Raw genomic sequence first — 20,339 nt, forward strand, 5'->3', positions numbered from 1 at the left:
ACTAATTTAATATAATATAAATAAATAAGGCAATAATTAATCTAACGTATTAAATACATTAATAATGAATTTATTAATAATTAATAATAAATGAATTAATTTAAGGTAATGTAAATAAATATGGTAAAAATGGATCTAATATATTAATACATCAATAATGAATTTATTAATAATTAATAATAAATGAATTCATTTAAGGTACTATAAATAAATATGGTAATAATGAATCTAATATATTAATGCATTAATAATGAATATATTAATAATGAATAATAAGTAAATCAATTAATTTAAGGTAATATAAATAAATATGGCAGTAATGAATCTAAGATATTAAATACATTAAATAATTAAATAATAATTAAATTAATAATTTGAAGTAATATAAATGAATATGGTAATAATTAATCTAATATATTAAATACTTTAATAACAAAAATAAATTAATTAAACATAATATAAATAAATAAGGCAATAATGAATCTAATATATTAAGTACATTAATAATGAATATATTAATAATTAATTTAATGTATCATAAACCAATAGGGCAATAATGAACCGAATATATTAAATACATTAATAATGAATAAAATAATAATGATTAATAAATTTATTAATTCACTTAATGCAATATAAAAATATGGTAATAATTAATCTATTAAATACATTAATAAGAAATATCTTAATAATTAATAATTAATTAATTTAAGATACTATAAATAAATATGGCAATAATAACCGGATATATTAAATGCATAAATAATTAATATATATTAATAATTATAATGAATAAATTACTTAATTTAATATAATATAAATAAATATGGAAATAATAAATTGAATATATTAAATGCATTAATAATTAATATAATAATAATTAATAATTAATTAATTAATTAATTTGAATAATAAATTAATTAATTTGGGGGGGATTTTTTTTAATTTTTCCAGGATTTTGGGGGCTTTTCCCTGGATTTTCCCTGGATTTTTCCAGGATTTTTTTAGGATTTTTCCAGGATTTTTGGGGCATTTTCCTTGGATTTTTTCAGGATTTTTCCAGGATTTTTTTAGGATTTTTCCAGGATTTTTGGGGCATTTTCCTTGGATTTTTTCAGGATTTTTCCAGGATTTTTTTAGGATTTTTCCAGGATTTTTGGGGTATTTTTGGGGCTTTTTCCTGGATTTTTCCAGAATTTTCCAGGATTATTTTAGGATTTTTTTTAGGATTTTGGGGGGATTTTTTATTTTTTCCTCCGGGATTTTTTGGGGATGCTTTTGGGATTTTCATCGGATTTTTAAAGGACGATTCCAGGACTTTTTTGGGAGATTTTCCAGGTTTTTTTCCAGGCTTTTTCCTGGATTTTTTTGGAATTTTTCCAGGATTTTCCCAGGATTTTTTTCCAGGATTCTTAGGGCATTTTTCCTGGATTTTTCCAGGTTTTTTCCAGGTTTTTCCTGGATTTTTTTTAAATTTTTCCAGGTTTTTTTTCCGGGTTTTTTCCAGGATTTCCCCCAGGATTTTTAAGGCTTTTTTCCAGTTTTTTTTTCCAGTTTTTTTCCAGGGTTTTTCCTGATTTTTTTAGAGTTTTTCCAGGGTTTTTCCTGGATTTTTGGGGGGATTTTTCCTGGATTTTTTTGGTGTTTTTCCAGTTTTTTTCCTGGAATATTCCAGGTTTTTTCATAAATTTTTAAAGGGTTTTTCCTGGGTTTTTCCATCAGCTTTTGGGGATTTTTCCAGGATTTTTCCAGGTTTTTTCCAGGTTTTTTCCTGGATTTTTGGGGGGATTTTTCCTGGATTTTTTTGGTGTTTTTCCAGTTTTTTTCCTGGAATATTCCAGGTTTTTCATGAATTTTTAAAGGGTTTTTCCAGGGTTTTTCCATCAGCTTTTTGGAATTTTCCAGGATTTTTCCAGGTTTTTCCCAGGATTTTTCCAGGTTTATTCCTGATTTTTTCCTGGAATTTTTTTGAGTTTTTCCAGGTTTTTTCCTGGATTTTTTGGGAATTTTTCCTGGATTTTTTTAGAGTTTTTCCCTGGGTTTTCCCTGGATTTTTCCAGGGTTTTTTCCAGGTTTTTTCCTGGATTTTGGGGGGATTTTTCCTGGATTTTTTTACAGTTTTTCCTGGGTTTTTCCTGGATTTTTCCAGGTTTTTTTCCTGGATTTTTGGGGGATTTTTCTGGGATTTTTTGGGGATCTTTTTTTGGATTTTTCCCGGATTTTTTGGGAATTTTTGGGGGGATTTTTTTTTCCCCGGATTTTTTTTTAGGATTTTTTCCTGAATTTCCCCCGGATTTTTCCATTTTTTTCTCCCCTGATTTTAAATTTTTCTTATTTAGAATTTTTTGGTTTTTTTTTTTTTTATTCTTCCCGGATTTTTTTAGGTTTTTTTTTCCTTTTTTTTCCCCCAGGATTTTTTCCCGGATTTTTTTCCCTCTTTTCCCTTTTTTCCCCAGATTTTTTCCCTGTTTTTTTCCCTGGATTTTTCCCCTTTTTCTCCCCTTTTTTTCCCCTTTTTTTCCCGGATTTTCCCCCTTTTTTTCCCGGATTTTTTTCCCTCTTTTCCTTTTTTTCCCCAGATTTTTCCCTTTTTTTTTTCCCGGATTTTTCCCCGGATTTTTCCCCTTTTTCTCCCCCTTTTTTTTCTCGGATTTTTCCCCTTTTTTCCCCCTTTTTGTGCCGGATTTTCCCCCTTTTTTTCCCGGATTTTTCCGGGATTTTTCCCCCTTTTTCTCCCGGATTTTTTCCCCTTTTTTTCCCCCCCGGATTTTCCCCCTTTTTCCCGGATTTTTCCCTTTTTTTTCCCCCCTTTTCCCGGGATTTTTTCTTGTTTTTTTCCCGGATTTTTCCCCTTTTTTTCCCGGATTTTTTTCCCTCTTTTCCCTTTTTTCCCCAGATTTTTCCCTTTTTTTTGTCCCGGATTTTTCCTCGTTTTTCCCCCTTTTTCTCCCGGATTTTTCCCTGTTTTTTTCCCGGATTTTTCCCCTTTCCCCCCTTTTTTTTTCTCCGGATTTTTCCCCCTTTTCCCCCGGATTTTTTCCTGGTTTTTTCCCGGTTTTTTCCCCTTTTTGTCCCTGTTTTTTTCCGGATTTTTCCCCTTTTTTCCCCTTTTTTTCCCAGGATTTTCCCTTTTTTTTCCCCTTTTTTTCCCCTTTTCTTTCCCGGATTTTTCCCCCTTTATTCCCGGATTTTTCCCCATTTTTCCCCCTTTTTTTTCCCCCTTTTTTTTCCCCCTTTTTTTCCCCCGGATTTTTCCCCCATTTTTCCCTTTTTCCCCTGTTTTCACCCCTTTTCCCCCCCTTTTTTCCCGAATTTTTCCCCTTTTTTCCCGGTTTTTTCCCGGATTTTTCCCCTTTTTTCCTGCATTTTCCCCTTTTTTCTGCCAGATTTTTTCCCCTTTTCCCCCGGATTTTTCCCCTTTTTCCCCCCTTTTTCCCGGATTTTTCCCCTTTTAGTCACGGATTTTTTCCCTTTTTTCCCCTTTTTTTTCCGGATTTTTTCCCCCTTTTTTTTTTTTTTTCCCCGGATTTTCCCCCTTTTTTCCCGGATTTTTCCCTTTCTTTCTCCCTTTTTTTTCCCCCGGATTTTTTTCCCTTATTTCCCTTTTTTCCCCAGATTTTTCCCTTTTTTTTTCCGGATTTTTCCCCTTTTTCCCCCCTTTTTTTCCCGGATTTTCCCTTTTTTTCCCCCTTTTTTCCCCCCTTTTTCCCCGGATTTTTCCCCTTCTTGTCCCGGATTTTTCCCTTTTTTTTTCCCCTTTTTGTCACGGTTTTTTCCCTGCTTTTTCCCCGGATTTTTCCCTTTTTTTTCCCGGAGTTTTCCCCTGTTTTTTCCCGGTTTTTTCCCTGTTTTTCCCCCCTTTTTCCCGGATTTTTCCCCTTCTTGTCCCGGATTTTCCCCCCTTCCCCCCCCCCCCCCTTTTTCCCCGGATTTTTCCCTTTTTTCCCCCTTTATCCCAGGATTTTTTCCCGTTTTTTTTCCCAGATTTCTCCCCTTTTTGTCCTGGTTTTTTCCCGGATTTTTCCCCTTTTTTTCCCCCTTTTTTTCCGGATTTTCCCCTTTTTTTCCCCCTTTTTTCCCCGGATTTTTCCCGGATTTTCCCATTTTTTTCCCTGGATTTTTCCCCTTTTTCCCCCCTTTTTTCGCCCCCTTTTTTCCCGGATTTTTCCCCCTTTTTTCCAGATTTTTTCCCTTTTTTCTCCCCCCTTTTTTTCCCGGATTTTTCCCGGATTTTCCCTGTTTTTCCCCCGGATTTTTCCTGTTTTTTCCCGGATTTTTCCCCTTTTAGTTCCGGATTTTTCCCCTTTTTTTAAACCCTAATTTTTTCCCCCTTTTTCCCGGATTTTCCCCTTTTTTCACCCATTTTTTCTTCTTTTTCCCCTGGACTTTTCTGCTTTTTTTCCCTTTTTTTCCCTTTTTTCTTCCCAGGATTTTTCCCTTTTTTTCCCGGATTTTTCCCCTTATTTTCCCCTTTTTTTCCAGGTTTTTCCCCTTTTTTCACCCCTTTTTTTCCCCTTTTTGTCCCGGATTTTTCCCCCTTTTTTCTCCCTTTTTCCCCCCTTTCCCCCCCTTTTTTCCCGGATTTTTCCCTGTTTTTTTCCCTGTTTTTTTCCCTTTTTTTCCCCTTTTCCCACATTTAACCCCTTCCCTCCCACCCCCTCCCCCTCCCTTTTCCCACCAAAAACCCCTCAGGAACCCCCAGAATTTTTTTTTTTGGGAATTTTTCCCTTTTCCTCCAACTCCTGCAAAACTTTTCCCTCCCCATCCAAAAAAAAAACCCCAAAAAAACAAATTTAAAATTTCCCATTTTTGGGACAAAAAACGGGAAAAGAGAGGGGGGTGGGAGCCCCGGGTTTGGCGGGAAAAATCGCGATTTTGGCGCGAAAAAGCCGCGGGAGTTTCCTTACCTGAGAGAGGAGAAAATCCGAGGAGCGGGGACGGGGGGATCGGGAAAGGGGCGGGGCTTAGAGGGGGCGGGGCTTAGGAAGGGGCTCGGGAGTGGGCGGGGCTTAGGGAAGGGGCGGGGCTTGGGAATGAGCGGGGATTAGGGAAGGAGCGAAGCTGGAGAGTGGGCGGAGCTTAGGGAAGGGGCGGAGCTTGGGAATGAGCGGGGATTAGGGAAGGGAAGGGGCTGGAGAGAGGGCGGGGCTTAGGGAAGGGGCGGGGCTTGGGAATGAACGGAGATCCGGGGAAGGAGCGGGGCTGGAGAGTGGGCGGAGCTTAGTGAAGGGGCGGGGCCTTGGGAATGAGCGGGGTTGGAGAGTGGGCGGAGCTTAGGGAAGGGGCGGGGCTTGGGAATGAACGGGGATTAGGGAAGGCGCGGGGCTGGAGAGTGGGCGGAGCTTAAGGAAGGGGCGGAGCTTGGGAATGAGACGGGCATTAGGGAAGGAGCGGGGCTGGAGAGAGGGCGGGGCTTAGGGAAGGGGCGGGGCTTGGGAATGAACGGGGATTAGAGAAGGAGCGGGGCTGGAGAGTGGGCGGAGCTTAGGGAAGGGGCGGAGCTTGGGAATGAGCGGGGATTAGGGAAGGAGCGGGGCTGGAGAGTGGGCGGAGCTTAGGGAAGGGGCGGAGCTTGGGAATGAACGGGGATTAGGGAAGGAGCGGGGCTGGAGAGTGGGCGGGGCTCAGGGAAGGGGCAGGGCTTAGGGGGCGGGGCTTGTGAGAGGTCGGGGCTGAGGAAAGGCGCGGGGGGTTGGAGGCGGGGCTTATAAATGGGGCGGGGCTTGGGAATCAGCAGGGATTAGGGAAGGGAAGGGGCTGGAGAGTGGGCGGAGCTTAGGGAAGGGGCGGGGCTTGGGAATGAACGGGGATTAGGGAAGGAAAGGGGCTGGAGAGTGGGCGGAGCTTAGGGAAGGGGCGGAGCTTGGGAATGAGCGGGGATTAGGGAAGAAGCGGGGCTGGAGAGTGGGCGGAGCTTAGGGAAGGGGCGGAGCTTGGGAATGAACGGGATTAGGGAAGGAGCGGGGCTGGAGAGTGGGCGGGGCTTAGGGAAGGGGCGGGGCTTGGGAATCAGCGGGGATTAGGGAAGGAGCGGGGCTGGAGAGAGGGCGGGGCTTAGGGAAGGGGCGGGGCTTGGGAATGAACGGAGATCCGGGAAGGAGCTGGGCTGGAGAGTGGGCGGGGCTTAGGGAAGGGGCGGAGCTTGGGAATGAACGGGGATTAGGGAAGGAGCGGGGCTGGAGAGTGGGCGGGGCTTAGGGAAGGGGCGGGGTTTAGGGGGCGGGGCTTATGAGAGGTCGGGGCTAAGGAGAGGCGCGGGGCTTGGGGCGGGGCTTATAGAAGGGGCGGAGCTCAGGGAAGCGGCGTCGCTTATGAGGGGGCTTAGGGAGTGGGCGGAGCTTTGGAAGGGGCGGGACTTGGGGAAATGGGCGGAGCTTGGAGGGGCAGGGCTTAGCGGAGGGGCTGGAGAGTGGGCGGGGCTTAGGGAATGAGCGGGGCTTTGGGAAAGGGGCGGGGCTTGGGGAAATGGGCGGAGCTTGGAGGGGCAGGGCTTAGCGGAGGGGCTGGAGAGTGGGCGGGGCTGGGGAAGGGGCGGGGCTTGGGGAAGGGGCGGGGCTTGGGACTCGGAGGGGCTTGGGGAGGGGCTGGGATGAGGGGCGGGGCTGGAGAGTGGGCGGGGCTTAGGGGCGGGGCTTGGGGAAGGGGCGGGGCCTGGGGAAGGCACCGAGGTTTTGGGATTTGGGATTTTTTGGGATTTTGGGGATTTTTGGGAATTTTTTTTTTGGGTTATTTGGGATTTGAGGATTTGGGATTTTTTGACTTTGGGGATTTTTGGGGTTTGGGGGATTTGGGATTTGGGATTTTTGGGATTTGGGGTTTGAGGTTATTTGGGATTTTGGAGATTTTTGGGATATTGGGATTTTCGGAATTTGGATTTTTGGGGATGTTGGGATTTTTGGGATCTTTGGGTTTTTTGGGGTTTCGCATTCGGAGTTTGGGATTTTGGGGTTTCAGGATTTGGGGATTTGGGGTTTTTTTTGGGGCTTTCAGGATTTGGGATTTTGGGGATTTTGGATTTGGGGTTTGGGATTTGGGGTTTTTGGGTTTTGAGGATTTGGAACTTTGGGGGATTTGGGGCTTTTGCAGATTTTTAGGATTTGGGATTTTTGGGTTTTTGGGATTTTTGGGATTTGGGGTTTTTTGGGGTTTTTTGGGGTTTTTTGGGGATTTTGGGGATTTTTACAATTGCTGGGGTTTGGAATTTTTGGGGTTTGGGATTTTGGGTTTTGAGATTCGGAATTTTGGGGATTTTGGGGATTTTGGGATTTGGGGAGAGGAAAAAGGGGCTGGGAATTTGCTGAGGATGAGGATAGGGGGGAAATTGGGGAATGAGGGGAGGAAAAATCGGGAATTTGGGGGAATTTTGGGAATTTTTTGGGGATTTTTTGAGAATTTTGGGGGAAATTGGGGGGGGATTTTTTGGAATTTTTGGGGAATTTTTGAGAATTTTTGGGCAATTTTTGGGGAATTTTTGGGAATTTTTGGGGAATTTTTGGAGAATATTTTTCGGAGTATTTTGGGAAATTTTGGGGGAATTTTTGGAAATTTTTCAAAATATTTTACAAATTTTTGGGGAATTTTTGGGGGGATTTTTGGGAAATCTGGGAAATCTCTTGGGGAATTATTGCGATGTTTTTATGGGAAATTTTGGGGGAATTTTTTGGAACTTTTTGGGGAATTTTTTGGAAATTTTTCAAAAATTTTTTACGAATTTTTGGGGAATTATTGGGATTTTTTTGTGGGAAATTTGGGGGATTTTTTTTGGAATTTTGGGGGGAATTTTGGGGGGAATTTTGAGGAATTTTGGGGAAATTTTTGTGGAATTTTTGTGGAATTTTTTGGGAAATTTGGGGGGAATTTTTAGGAAAATTTTCAGAATTTTTTCGGGAATTTTGGGGATATTTTGGAAAATTTTCAGAATTTTTTGGGGAATTTTTTGGGAATTTGGGGGGAATTTTTAGGAAAATTTTCAGAATTTTTTCGGAATTTTTTGGGAATTTTGGGGAATATTTTGGGAATTTTTCAGAATTTTTGGGGATTTTTTTGGAATTTTTTGGAAATTTTTCAAATTTTGGGGGAATTTTGGGGGAATTTTTTTGGCAATTTTGGGGGAATTTTTGGGTTTTTTGGGGGGGATTTTTTGGGAATTATTTGGGGGAATTTCAGGGAAATTTTTGGAGACTTTTTGGGAATTTTTGGGAAATCTTTTGGGAAATCTTTTGGGGAATTATTGGGAATTTTTAGGAAATTTTTGGAGAATTTTTTTGGAAGTTTTGGGAGTATTTTGGGGGAATTTTGGGGGAATTTTTTGGGGAAATTTTTCAAAATTTTTTACAAATTTTTGGGGAATTTCTTGGGAATTATTGGGGGAATTTTTGGGAAATCTTTTGGGGAATTATTGGGATTTTTTTTTGTGGGAAATCTTGGGGAATTTTTTTGGAATTTTTGGGGAATTCTTTGGGAACTTTTTGGAGAATTTTTGAGAATTTGTCGAGAATTTTTGGGAATTTTGGGGGGATTTTTTGGGGGATTTTTTGGAATTTTTGGGGGATTTTTTTGGAATTTTTGGTAAATCTTTTGGGGAATTATTGGGATTTTTTTATGGGAAATTTTGGGGAATTTTTGGGGAAATTTTTGAGGATTTTTTGGGGAATTTTTGGGAACTTTTTGGGGAAATTTTGGGAATTTTTGGGGGGAATTTTTTGGGAATTTTTGAGGAAATTTGGGGGCAATTTTGGGGGCAATTTTTGGGAATTTTTGGGGAGTTTTTGGGGAATTTTTTGTGGAATTTTTTGGGAATTTTTAGGAAGTTTTTGAGAATTTTTTGCAAGTTTTGGGGATTTTGGGGAATTTGGGGGTTTTTTTATTTTGGGAATTTTTTGGGGCATTTTTTTGGGAATTTTTGAGGAATATTTTGGAAATTTTTCAGAATTTTTGGGGATTTTTTTTGGAAATTTTTTGGAAATTTTACAAAATTTTGGGGGAATTTTTGGGGATTTTTTTGGCAATTTTTGGGGAAGTTTTGGGAATTTTTTGGGGAATTTTTGGAAATTTTTGGGGAAATTTTGGGAAGTCTTTTGGGAAATCTTTAGGGGAATTATTGGGAATTTTTTGGGAATTCTTTGGGGAACTTTTGGGGAAATTTTTTTTGAATTTTTGAGGAATTTGGGGAATTTTTGGGAATCCTTTAAGGAAATTTTGGGGGGATTTTTAAAAATTTTTTGGGGAAATTTTGGGGGAATTTTTAGGGAATTTTTTGGGGAATTTTGGGGGATTTTTTTTTTAATTTTTTTGGGGATTTTTGGGAATATTTTTTGGGGAATTTTTTTGGGAATTCTTTGTCCTCAGGATTTTGGGGCTTTCCAAGCATTCCAAGGAACAGAAAATCGCTTTAAAAATCCCGAATTTTATTTTTCCATGTTTGCAACCGAATAAGGAACAGAATGGATGGGGAGTCCTTGATTAGGGATGATTAATTATCGATTATTAATTCTTGATTAGTAATCCTTGACTATTAATTATCGATTATTAATTATAGATTATTAATTTTAATTCTTAATTATCGATTATTAATTCTTGATGATTAATTCTTGATTAGTAATCCTTGATTATTAATTATCGATTATTAATCCTTTATTATTAATTTTAATTCTTAATTATCGATTGTTAATTATTGATTATTAATTTTTAGTTATTAATTCTTGATTAGTAATCCTTGATTATTAATTATCGATTATTAATCCTTGATTATTAATTTTAATTCTTAATTATCGATGATTAATTATAGATTATTAATTCTTGATTAGTAATCCTTGATTATTAATTATCGATTATTAATCCTTGATTATTAATTTTAATTCTTAATTATCGATTATTAATTATTGATGATTAATTATCGATTATTAATTCTTGATTAGTAATCCTTGATTATTAGTTATCGATTATTAATTATAGATTATTAATTTTAATTCTTAATTATCGATTATTAATTATTGATTATTAATTTTTAGTTATTAATTCTTGAATAGTAATCCTTGATTATTAATTATCGATTATTAATCCTTGATTATTAATTTTAATTCTTAATTATTTATTCTTAATTATAAATTATTAATTCTTGGTTAGTAATTATCAATTATTAATTCTTGATTATTAATCCTTGATTATTAAGCAATAAAGGGATAAATTCTAATTAATTCATGATTAATTAATTCATTGTTAAGAATTCATTTCCTGGATTCTTCAAAGTTCAGAATTCCCAGGAAAAATTCCCAGGTCAGGCTTGGAATTGATGGGAAAAAATTCCTGCAAAAAACTTGGAATTCCAGGGGAAAATTCCTGCTGAAAATCTGGATTTTTGGGGAATTTTTTCGGAATTTTTGGGGAATTTTTGTGGAAATTTTTGGGGAATTTTTCAGAATTTTTTGGGGGGAATTTTTCAGAATTTTTTGGAAATTTTTCAGAAATTTTTTCGGAATTTTTTGGGGAATTTTTGCGAATTTTTCAGAATTTTTGGGGGGAATTTTTGAGGAATTTTTGGGAATTTTCTGAGAATTTTGGGGGGAATTTTGAGGAATTTTTGAGAATTTTCTGAGAATTTTTGGGGAATTTTTGGAGAATTTTTTGGGATTTTTTCAGAAATTTTTTGGGGAATTTTTTGGGGAATTTTTGCGAATTTTTCAGAATTTTTGGGACTTTTTTGAGGAATTTTTGGGAATTTTTCAGAATTTTTGGGGGGGAATTTTTGAGGAATTTTTGGGAATTTTTGGAGAATTTGGGGGGAATTTTTGGAGAATTTAGTGGGAATTTTTTAGGATTTTTTGGGAATTCTGGCAGAATTTCCTGCTCAAATCTTGGAATTCCAGGGGAAAATTCCTGCTGAAAATCGGGAATTTTTGGGGAATTTTGGAGAATTTTTGGGGGATTTTTTTTTATTTTTATTGAGAAATTTTAGGGGAATTTTTGCGGATTTTTTGGGAATTTTGGGGGAATTTTGGAGAATTTTTGGGGAGGTTTTTAGGAATTTTTGTGGAATTTTTTGGGGAATTTTTGAGAATTTGTGGAGAATTTTTGGGAATTTTTTGAGAAATTTGGGGGGAATTTTTCAGAATTTTTTGGGAATTTTTGAGAATTTTTGGAGAATTTTTGGAGAATTTAGTGGGAATTTTTTGGGAAAATTTCCTGCTCAAATCTTGGAATTCCCAGGGAAAAATTCCTGCTGAAAATCGGGAATTTTGGGGGAATTTTTGGGAATTTTTTGGGGAATTTTGGAGAATTTTTGGGGGATTTTTTTTTATTTTTATTGAGAAATTTTTGGGGAATTTTTGCGAATTTTTTGGGAATTTTGGGGGGAATTTTTTTGGAATTTTGGGAATTTTTTTGGGAATTTTTGAGAATTTTCTGAGAATTTTTGGAGAATTTAGTGGGAATTTTTTGGGAGAATTTCCTGCTCAAATCTTGGAATTCCCGGGGAAAAATTCCCACAAATTCCAGGGCAAAATTCCTGATAAAGGAATTTTTGGGGGAATTTTTGGGGGATTTTTTGAGAATTTTTTGGGAGTTTTATGGGAATTTTTTGGGGAAAATTCCCACAAATTCCAGGGCAAAATTCCTGATAAAGAAATTTTTTGAGGAATTTTTGGGGGATTTTTTGAGAATTTTTTGGGAATTTTATGAGAATTTTTGGGAATTTTTGGGGGGGAAAATTCCCACAAATTCCAGGGCAAAATTCCTGATAAAGGAATTTTTGGGGGATTTTTTGAGAATTTTTTGGGAGTTTTATGGGAATTTTTCGAGAATTTTTGGGGAATTTTTTGGGGAAAATTCCCACAAATCCCAAGGCAAAATTCCTGATAAAGGAATTTTTGGGGGAATTTTTTGGGAATTTTTTTTGGGAATTTTGGGCGATTTTTCAGAATTTTTTGGCGATTTTTTTTTTATTTTTATTGAGAAATTTTAGAGAAATTTTGGGGGAATTTTGGGGGATTTTTTGAGGATTTTTGGGGAATGTTTTGGAAATTTTTCGGAATTTTTTGGGAATTTTGGAGAATTTTTTGATAATTTTTTTTTAATTTTTGGAGAATTCATTGGGAATTTTTGGGGATTTTTTGGGAGAATTTCCTGCTCAAATCTTGGAATTCCAGGGGAAAATTCCTGCTGAAAATCGGGAATTTTGGGGGAAATTTTTGGGGGGAATTTTGGGGCGATTTTTTGGAATTTTTGGGGGATTTTTTTTATTTTTATTGAGAATTTTTTGGGGAATTTTGGGGGAATTTTGGGGGGAATTTTTTGGGGAATTTTTTTGGAATTTTTGGGAATTTTTTTGCAAATTTTTGAGAATTTTTTGAGAATTTTTGGAGAATTTAGTGGGGATTTTTTGGGAAAATTTCCTGCTCAAATCTTGGAATTCCCGGGGGAAAATTCCTGCTGAAAATCGGGAATTTTTGGGGGAAATTTTTGGAATTTTTGAGAATTTTGGGGGGATTTTTTGGGAACTTTTTGGGGAAAAAATCCCACAAATTCCAGGGCAAAATTCCTGATAAAGGAATTTTTTTGGGAATTTTTGGGGAAATTTTTCAGAATTTTTGGGAGTTTTATGGGAATTTTTCGGGAATTTTTGGAGAATTTTTTTGGTGAATTTTTGGGGGAAAATTCCCACAAATTCCAGGGCAAAATTCCTGATAAAGGAATTTTTGGGGGAATTTTTGGGGGATTTTTTGGGAGTTTTATGGGAGTTTTATGGGAATTTTTCGGGAATTTTTGGAGAATTTTTTTGGTGAATTTTTGGGGGAAAATTCCCACAAATTCCAGGGCAAAATTCCTGATAAAGGAATTTTTGGGGGAATTTTTGGGGGATTTTTTGGGAGTTTTATGGGAATTTTTTTGGGAATTTTTGGGGGAAAATTCCCACAAATTCCAGGGCAAAATTCCTGATAAAGGAATTTTTGGGGGAATTTTTGAGAATTTTTTGGGAGTTTTATGGGAATTTTTTGGAGAATTTTTTTTGGGAATTTTTTGGGGAAAATTCCCACAAATTCCAGGGCAAAATTCCTGATAAAGGAATTTTTTGGGGAATTTTTTGGGAATTTTTTTGGAATTTTTGAGATTTTTTGGGGGAATTTTTGGAGAATTTAGTGGGAATTTTTTAGGGATTTTTTGGGAATTGTGGGAGAATTTCCTGCTCAAATCTTGGAATTCCAGGGGAAAATTCCTGCTGAAAATCGGGAATTTTTGGGGAATTTTGGAGAATTTTTGGGGGATTTTTTTTTATTTTTATTGAGAAATTTTTGGGGAATTTTTGCGGATTTTTTGGGAATTTTGGGGGAATTTTGGAGAATTTTTGGGGAGGTTTTTAGGAATTTTTGGGGAATTTTTTGGGGAATTTTTGCGAATTTTTCAGAATTTTTTTGGGAATTTTTTTGCGAATTTTTGAGAATTTTCTGAGAATTTTTGGAGAATTTAGTGGGAATTTTTTGGGAAAATTTCCTGCTCAAATCTTGGAATTCCAGGGGGAAAATTCCCAGAAATTCCAGGGGAAAATTCCTGCTTAAAGGAGTTTTTGGGGGAATTTTCGGGACTTTTTTGGATTTTCGGGGGGAATTTTTGGAGATTTTTTTTGGGAATTTTTCCCCAAAAATTCCGGGAAAAATTCCTGCTTAAAAGTCTGGAATTCTGGGAAATTTTCCTGCTGAAATCCTGGAATTCCCAGGGAAATTCCGGCTCAAAGTTTGGAATTCGCGGGCAGGGGCGGCTCCGGGGGGAGATTTTCCAACCAATCCAGGAGGATCCGGTTCAGCTCCAGCGGCCTGGGGGGAAAACACGGAATTCCGGGATTACTGCGGGAATTTGGGAAAATTTTGGGGAATTTTTGGGGATTTTTTTTGGGAATTTTGGGGAAATTGTGAGGAATTTTGGGGCAATTTTTTGGGGAATTTTGGGGGATTTTTGGGGCATTTTTTTAATTTGGGAATTTTTGGGAACTTTTTGCAGATTTTTTAGGAATTGTTGGGAATTTTTTGGAGATTTTTGGGAATTTTGTGGGGAATTTTTTGGAGATTTTGGGGAAAATTTTGGGAAATTTTTTGGGATTTGGGAATTCTGGGAATATTGGGATTTGGGAATTCCAGGATTTGGGAAATTGGGGAATACTGGGAATTCTGGGATTGGGGAATTTTGGCATTTGTGGAATTCGGGGAATTCCAGGATTTGGGGATTTTGGGTTTTTGGGAATTCCAGGATTTGGGAATTTGGGGAATTCTGGGATTGGGGAATTCCAGGATTGGGGAATTTTGGGAATTTGGGGATTTGAGAATTCCGGGATTTGGGAGTTTGGGAATTCAAGGATTTGGGAATTTGGGGTTTTTGGGGTTTTTGGGAATTCCAGGATTGGGGGATTCCGGGCATGCCGAATTCTGGGATTTGGGAATTGGGGAATTCTGGGATTGGAGAGTTTTGGGAATTTTGGCATTTGGGCATTTTGGGGATTTTGGAATTTGGGGAATTCTGGGATTGGGGAAATTTGGAATTCCGGGATTGGAGAATTTGGGGAATTGTGGGAATTCGGGGATTGGGGAATTTGGGGTTTGGGAATTTTGGGAATATTGGTATTTGGGGAATCCTGGGATTGCAGAATTTTGGGAATTTTGGGATTGGGGAATTTGGGGAATTTGGGGATTTGGGAATTCCAGGATTTGGGAGTTTGGGGAATCCTGGGATTGGAGAATTCTGGGAATTTGGGTTTTTTGGGAATTCCAGGATTTGGGGATTCCGGGCATGCTGAATTCTGGGATTTGGGAATTTGGGAATTCCGGGATTCGGGAATTTTGGGATCAGGGAATTTTGGGAATTCTGGGATTTGGGAATTCCGGATTCCGGGGAATTTTGGGATTGGAGAATTCCAGGATTTGGGAGTTTGGGGAATTCTGGGAATTTGGGGTTTTTGGGAATTCTGGAAATTTGGGGTTTTTGGGGATTTGGGGTTTTTGGGAATTCCAGGATTTGGGGATTTTGGGGATTTTGGGGATTTTGGAATTCGGGGAATTCTGGGATTTGGGAATTTGGGGAATTCCAGAATTGGGGAATTCTGGGATTGGGGAATTTGGGGTTTAGGAATTTTGGGAATATTGGTATTTGGGGAATTCTGGGATTGCAGAATTTTGGGAATATTGGGATTGGGGAATTCCGGAATTTGGGGAATTTGGGGAATTTGGGGATTTGGGAGTTTGGGGAATCCTGGGATTGGAGAATTCTGGGAATTGGGAATTCCAGGATTCGGGAATTTTGGGAATTCCGGGATTTGGGAATTCCGGAGAATCCTGGGATTGGGGAATTTTGGGATTTGAGAATTCCAGGATTTGGGAATTCCGGGATTTGGGAATTTGGGAATTTTGGGGATTTTGGGAATTCCGGGCATTCCGGTTGGTTCCGTGTCCCCACCGTTCCATCTGTGTCCAGTGCCCGCACTCCTGGATGTGGCCGCGCTGCAGCCTCGGGATCTGCACGGGAGGGGACGGGAAAGGGCCCCGATGGAGCCGGAACCTTCTGGGACCCTCCTGAACCTTCTGGAACCTTCCGGGACCTTCCAGAACCTTCCGGGACCTTCTGGGACCCTCCTGAACCTTCCAGAACCTTCTGGGACCCTCCTGAACCTTCCGGAACCTCCCAGAACCTTCTGGGACCTTCCGGGACCCTCCTGAACCTTCCAGGACCTTCCGGGACCCTCCTGGACCCTCCAGAACCTTCCAGAACCTTCTGGGACCCTCCTGGACCCTCCAGAACCTTCCAGAACCTTCCTGAACCTTCCGGGACCCTCCTGAACCTTCCAGGACCTTCCGGGACCCTCCTGAACCTTCCTGAACCTTCCGGGACCCTCCTGAACCTTCCAGAACCTTCCGGGACCCTCCTGAACCTTCTGGGACCTTCCAGAACCTTCCGGGACCCTCCTGAACCTTCCAGAACCTTCCAGGACCTTCTGGGACCTTCCGGGACCTTCTGGGACCTTCCGGAACCTTCCGGGACCCTCCGGAACCTTCCAGGACCCTCCTGAACCTTCCAGAACCTTCCAGAACCTTCCGGGACCTTCCGGGACCCTCCTGAACCTTCCAGAACCTTCCTGAAACTTCCGGGACCCTCCTGAACCTTCCAGAACCTTCTGGGACCTTCCGGGACCCTCCTGAACCTTCCTGGACCTTCCAGAACCTTCCAGGACCCTCCTGGGACCTTCCAGAACCTTCCAGGACCTTCCGGAACCTTCCGGAACCTTCTGGGACCCTCCTGAACCTTCCAGAACCTTCCGGGACCCTCCTGAACCTTCCAGAACCTTCCAGAACCTTCCAGGACTCTCCTGAACCTTCTGGGACCTTCCAGAACCTTCTGGAACCTTCCAGGACCCTCCTGAACCTTCCAGAACCTTCCAGAACCTTCCGGGACCCTCCTGAACCTTCCAGAACCCTCCTGAAACTTCTGGGACCTTCCAGGACCTTCCGGGACCCTCCTGAACCTTCCAGAACCTTCCTGAACCTTCCAGGACCTTCCAGAACCTTCCAGGACCTTCCAGAACCTTCCGGGACCTTCCGGGACCCTCCTGAACCTTCCAGAACCTTCCGGGACCTTCCGGGACCCTCCTGAACCTTCCAGAACCTTCCAGAACCTTCCGGGACCCTCCTGAACCTTCCAGGACCTTCCAGAACCTTCCAGGACCTTCCAGAACCTTCCGGAACCTTCCAGGACCCTCCTGAACCTTCCAGAACCTTCTGGGACCCTCCTGAACCTTCCTGAACCTTCCAGGACCCTCCTGAACCTTCCAGAACCTTCCGGGACCCTCCTGAACCTTCCAGAACCTTCCAGAACCTTCCGGGACCCTCCAGAACCTTCCAGAACCTTCCTGAACCTTCCGGGACCTTCCGGGACCTTCCGGGACCCTCCTGAACCTTCCGGAACCTTCTGGGACCCTCCTGAACCTTCCAGAACCTTCCTGAACCTTCCGGGACCTTCCGGGACCCTCCTGAACCTTCCAGAACCTTCTGGGACCCTCCTGAACCTTCCAGAACCTTCCTGGACCTTCCAGGACCCTCCTGAACCTTCCGGGACCCTCCTGAACCTTCTGGGACCCTCCTGAACCTTCCAGAACCTTCCTGAACCTTCTGGGACCTTCCAGAACCTTCCTGAACCTTCTGGAACCTTCCGGAACCCTCCTGAACCTTCCAGAACCTTCCGGGACCCTCCTGAACCTTCCAGAACCTTCTGGGACCTTCCGGGACCTTCCAGAACCTTCCGGGACCCTCCTGAACCTTCCAGAACCTTCCAGAACCTTCTGGGACCCTCCTGAACCTTCCAGAACCTTCCGGAACCTTCCTGAACCTTCTGGGACCTTCCGGGACCTTCCTGAACCTTCCAGAACCTCCTGGGACCTTCCTGAACCTTCCAGAACCTTCCGGGACCTTCCAGAACCTTCCGGGACCCTCCTGAACCTTCCAGAACCTTCCGGGACCTTCCGGGACCCTCCTGAACCTTCCAGAACCTTCCAGAACCTTCCGGGACCCTCCTGAACCTTCCAGAACCTTCCGGGACCCTCCTGAACCTTCCAGAACCTTCTGGGACCCTCCTGAACCTTCCTGAACCTTCCAGGACCCTCCTGAACCTTCCAGAACCTTCCGGGACCCTCCTGAACCTTCCAGAACCTTCCAGGACCTTCCGGGACCTTCCTGAACCTTCCGGGACCCTCCAGGACCCTCCTGAACCTTCTGGGACCCTCCTGAACCTTCCAGAACCTTCCGGGACCTTCTGGGACCCTCCTGGACCTTCCGGGACCTTCTGGGACCCTCCTGGACCTTCCAGAACCTTCCGGAACCTTCCTGGACCTTCCGGGACCCTCCTGAACCTTCCGGGACCCTCCTGAACCTTCCAGAACCTTCCAGAACCTTCCGGGACCTTCCCACAATTCCCACCATTCCCACAGCAACAGAAATTCCCCCATTCTTCCCCATTTTTCCTGGATTTTCCAAGATTTTTCCCACATTTCCCCCACATTTTCCCTGCATTTTTTCCCAGATTTTTTTTTCCCAAATTTTCTCCGAGATTTTCCCTGCATTTCCCCCCAGATTTCCCCCAGGTTTTTTCTGTATTTTTCCTCATTTTTCCACATTTTTCCCTATTTTTTTCCTATTTATTTCCCAGATTTTCCCCCTGATTTTTCCCAATTTTTTCACCCTTTTTTCCAAGATTTCCCCCAGATTTTTCCTGGATTTGCCAAGAATTTTCCAAGATTTTTCCCACATTTCCCCCAGGTTTTTCCCAGATTTTTCCCATTTTTTCCTATTTATTTCCCTGATTTTTCCCATTTTTTCCTATTTATTTCCCAGATTTTTCCCCTGATTTTTCCCAATTTTTTCACCCTTTTTTCCCCCCATTTATTTTCCATTTTTTCCGAGATTTCCCCCAGATTTTTCCTGGATTTGCCAAGAATTTTCCAAGATTTTTCCCACATTTCCCCCAGGTTTTTCCTGCATTATTTCCCAGATTTTTTTTCCCAATTTTTCCCAGATTTTCCTGGACTTTTCCCCGATTTTTTTTCCCAGATTCCCCAAGATTTTTCCCAGATTTTCCCCTGGATTTTCCCCCAGGTTTCTCCCAGATTTTTCCTGGATTATTTCCCAGATTTTCCCTGCGTTTTTCCCATTTTTTTCCCTTTTTTTCCCCCAGATTTCCCCTGCATTTTTCCTGGATTTTTCCCACATCTCCCCCAGGTTTTTCCTCTATTTTTCACATTTTTTTTCCTATTTTTCCCCCACATTTTCCCCTGATTTTTCCCAATTTTCCCTTTTTTCCCCCATTTATTTTCCTTTTTTTCCCCAGATTTCCCCAGGATTTTTCCTGGATTTTTCCCAATTGTTTCCCATTTTTCCCCCAGATTTCCCCCAATTTTTCCCTTTATTTTTCCCTTTATTTTTCCCTTTATTTTTCCCTGTATTTTTCCCCAGATTTCCCCCAGGTTTTTCCTGTATTTTTCCTCATTTTCCCCCATTTTTTTCCCTATTTTTTTCCCATTCTTTCCCTTTTTTTCCCCGTTTTTTCCCCAGTATTTTCCCCATTTTTTTCCCATATTTTTCCTCATTTTCCCCCATGGTTTTCCCAATTTTTCCCCGTATTTTTCCCATTTTTACCCCAGATTTCTCCCATATTTTTCCTGTATTTTTCCCACATTTCCTCAAGATTTTTCCTGTATTTTTCCCAGGTTTTCCCCATTTTTTATCCTATTTTTTCCCAGATTTTTCCCAATCTTTTTCCGTTTTTTTTTTCCTGTGTTTTTCCGTGTATTTTCCCCCCGATTTTTCCTGGGTTTTTCCCCAGACTTTTTCCCAGATTTCCCCCAGGTTTTTCCTGCATTTTCCCCCCAGGTTTTCCCCATTTTTTTCCCCAGATTTTCCCTGGATTTTCCCCGGATTTCCCCCAATTTTTTCCCGCATTTTTCCCATTTTTTCCCCCAGATTTCCCCCAATTTTTCCCAGATTTTCCCGGTATTTTTCCCCATTTCTTCCCTGTATTTTTCCCTGTATTTTCCCCCAGATTTTTCCTGGATTTTTTCCCAGATTTTCCCCAGATTTTTCCCAATTGTTTCCCGTTTTTTCCCCCGTATTTTTCCCATTTTGTCCCCCATTTTTTTCCCGCATTTTTCCCGGTTTTTCCCCAAATTTTTTCCCATTTTTCCCAATTTTTTCCCATTTTTTCTCAAATTTTTTCCCATTTTTTTCCCCAATGTTTCCCCAATTCTTTTCCCATATTTTCCCCATGGTTTTCCCTCTTTTTCCCATATTTTTCCCATTTTTCCCCCAATTTTTTCCATTTTTCTCCCCGTATTTTTCCCAATTTTTCCCCATTTTTCCTGTATTTTTCCCAATTTTTTCCCATTTTCCCCCAATGTTTCCCCAAGTTTTTTTCCCCTTTTTTCCCCAATGTTTCCCCAATCTTTCCTGTATTTTCCCCATGTTTTTCCCTTTTTTCCCCCATATTTTTCCCGTTTTTCCCCCATTTTTTTCCATTTTTCTCCCCGTATTTTTCCCAATTTTTCCCCATTTTTTCCGCAATTTTTCCCCCATATTTTCCCTTTTTTTCCTCATATTTTTCCCCCAATTTTTTCCCACATTTTCCCAATTTTTTCCCATTTTTCTCCCCGAATTTTCCCTTTTTTTCCATTTTTTCCCCAATGTTTCTCCAATTTTTCCCCAATTTTTTCCCATATTTTCCCAATTTTTTCACCATATTTTCCTGTATTTTCCCCATGTTTTTCCCAATATTTCCCATATTTTTCCCAATTTTTTCCCATATTTTCTCCGTATTTTCCC

At 40.8% G+C, this 20,339-nt stretch overlaps 1 protein-coding gene across 2 annotated transcripts in view; it reads right to left on the reverse strand.

Moving 5' to 3' along the window:
- Positions 1–11,386: 11,386 nt before the first annotated feature.
- The window catches only part of EPHX2 (epoxide hydrolase 2), a 70,325-nt gene continuing 61,372 nt past the window's right edge, over positions 11,387–20,339 (reverse strand). For both annotated transcript variants that reach the window (XM_077176450.1, XM_077176449.1), the window contains 2 exons: positions 15,436–15,494; positions 11,387–13,805 (listed from right to left, as the gene is read on the reverse strand). In XM_077176450.1, the coding sequence (XP_077032565.1) occupies positions 13,721–13,805; positions 15,436–15,494 (144 nt within the window). In that variant the 3' untranslated portion in view covers positions 11,387–13,720. The remainder of the gene's footprint in view (positions 13,806–15,435; positions 15,495–20,339) is intronic.

The sequence above is a fragment of the Agelaius phoeniceus genome, chromosome 3 (genome assembly GCF_051311805.1).
Source record: "Agelaius phoeniceus isolate bAgePho1 chromosome 3, bAgePho1.hap1, whole genome shotgun sequence".
Lineage (NCBI taxonomy): Eukaryota > Metazoa > Chordata > Aves > Passeriformes > Icteridae > Agelaius > Agelaius phoeniceus.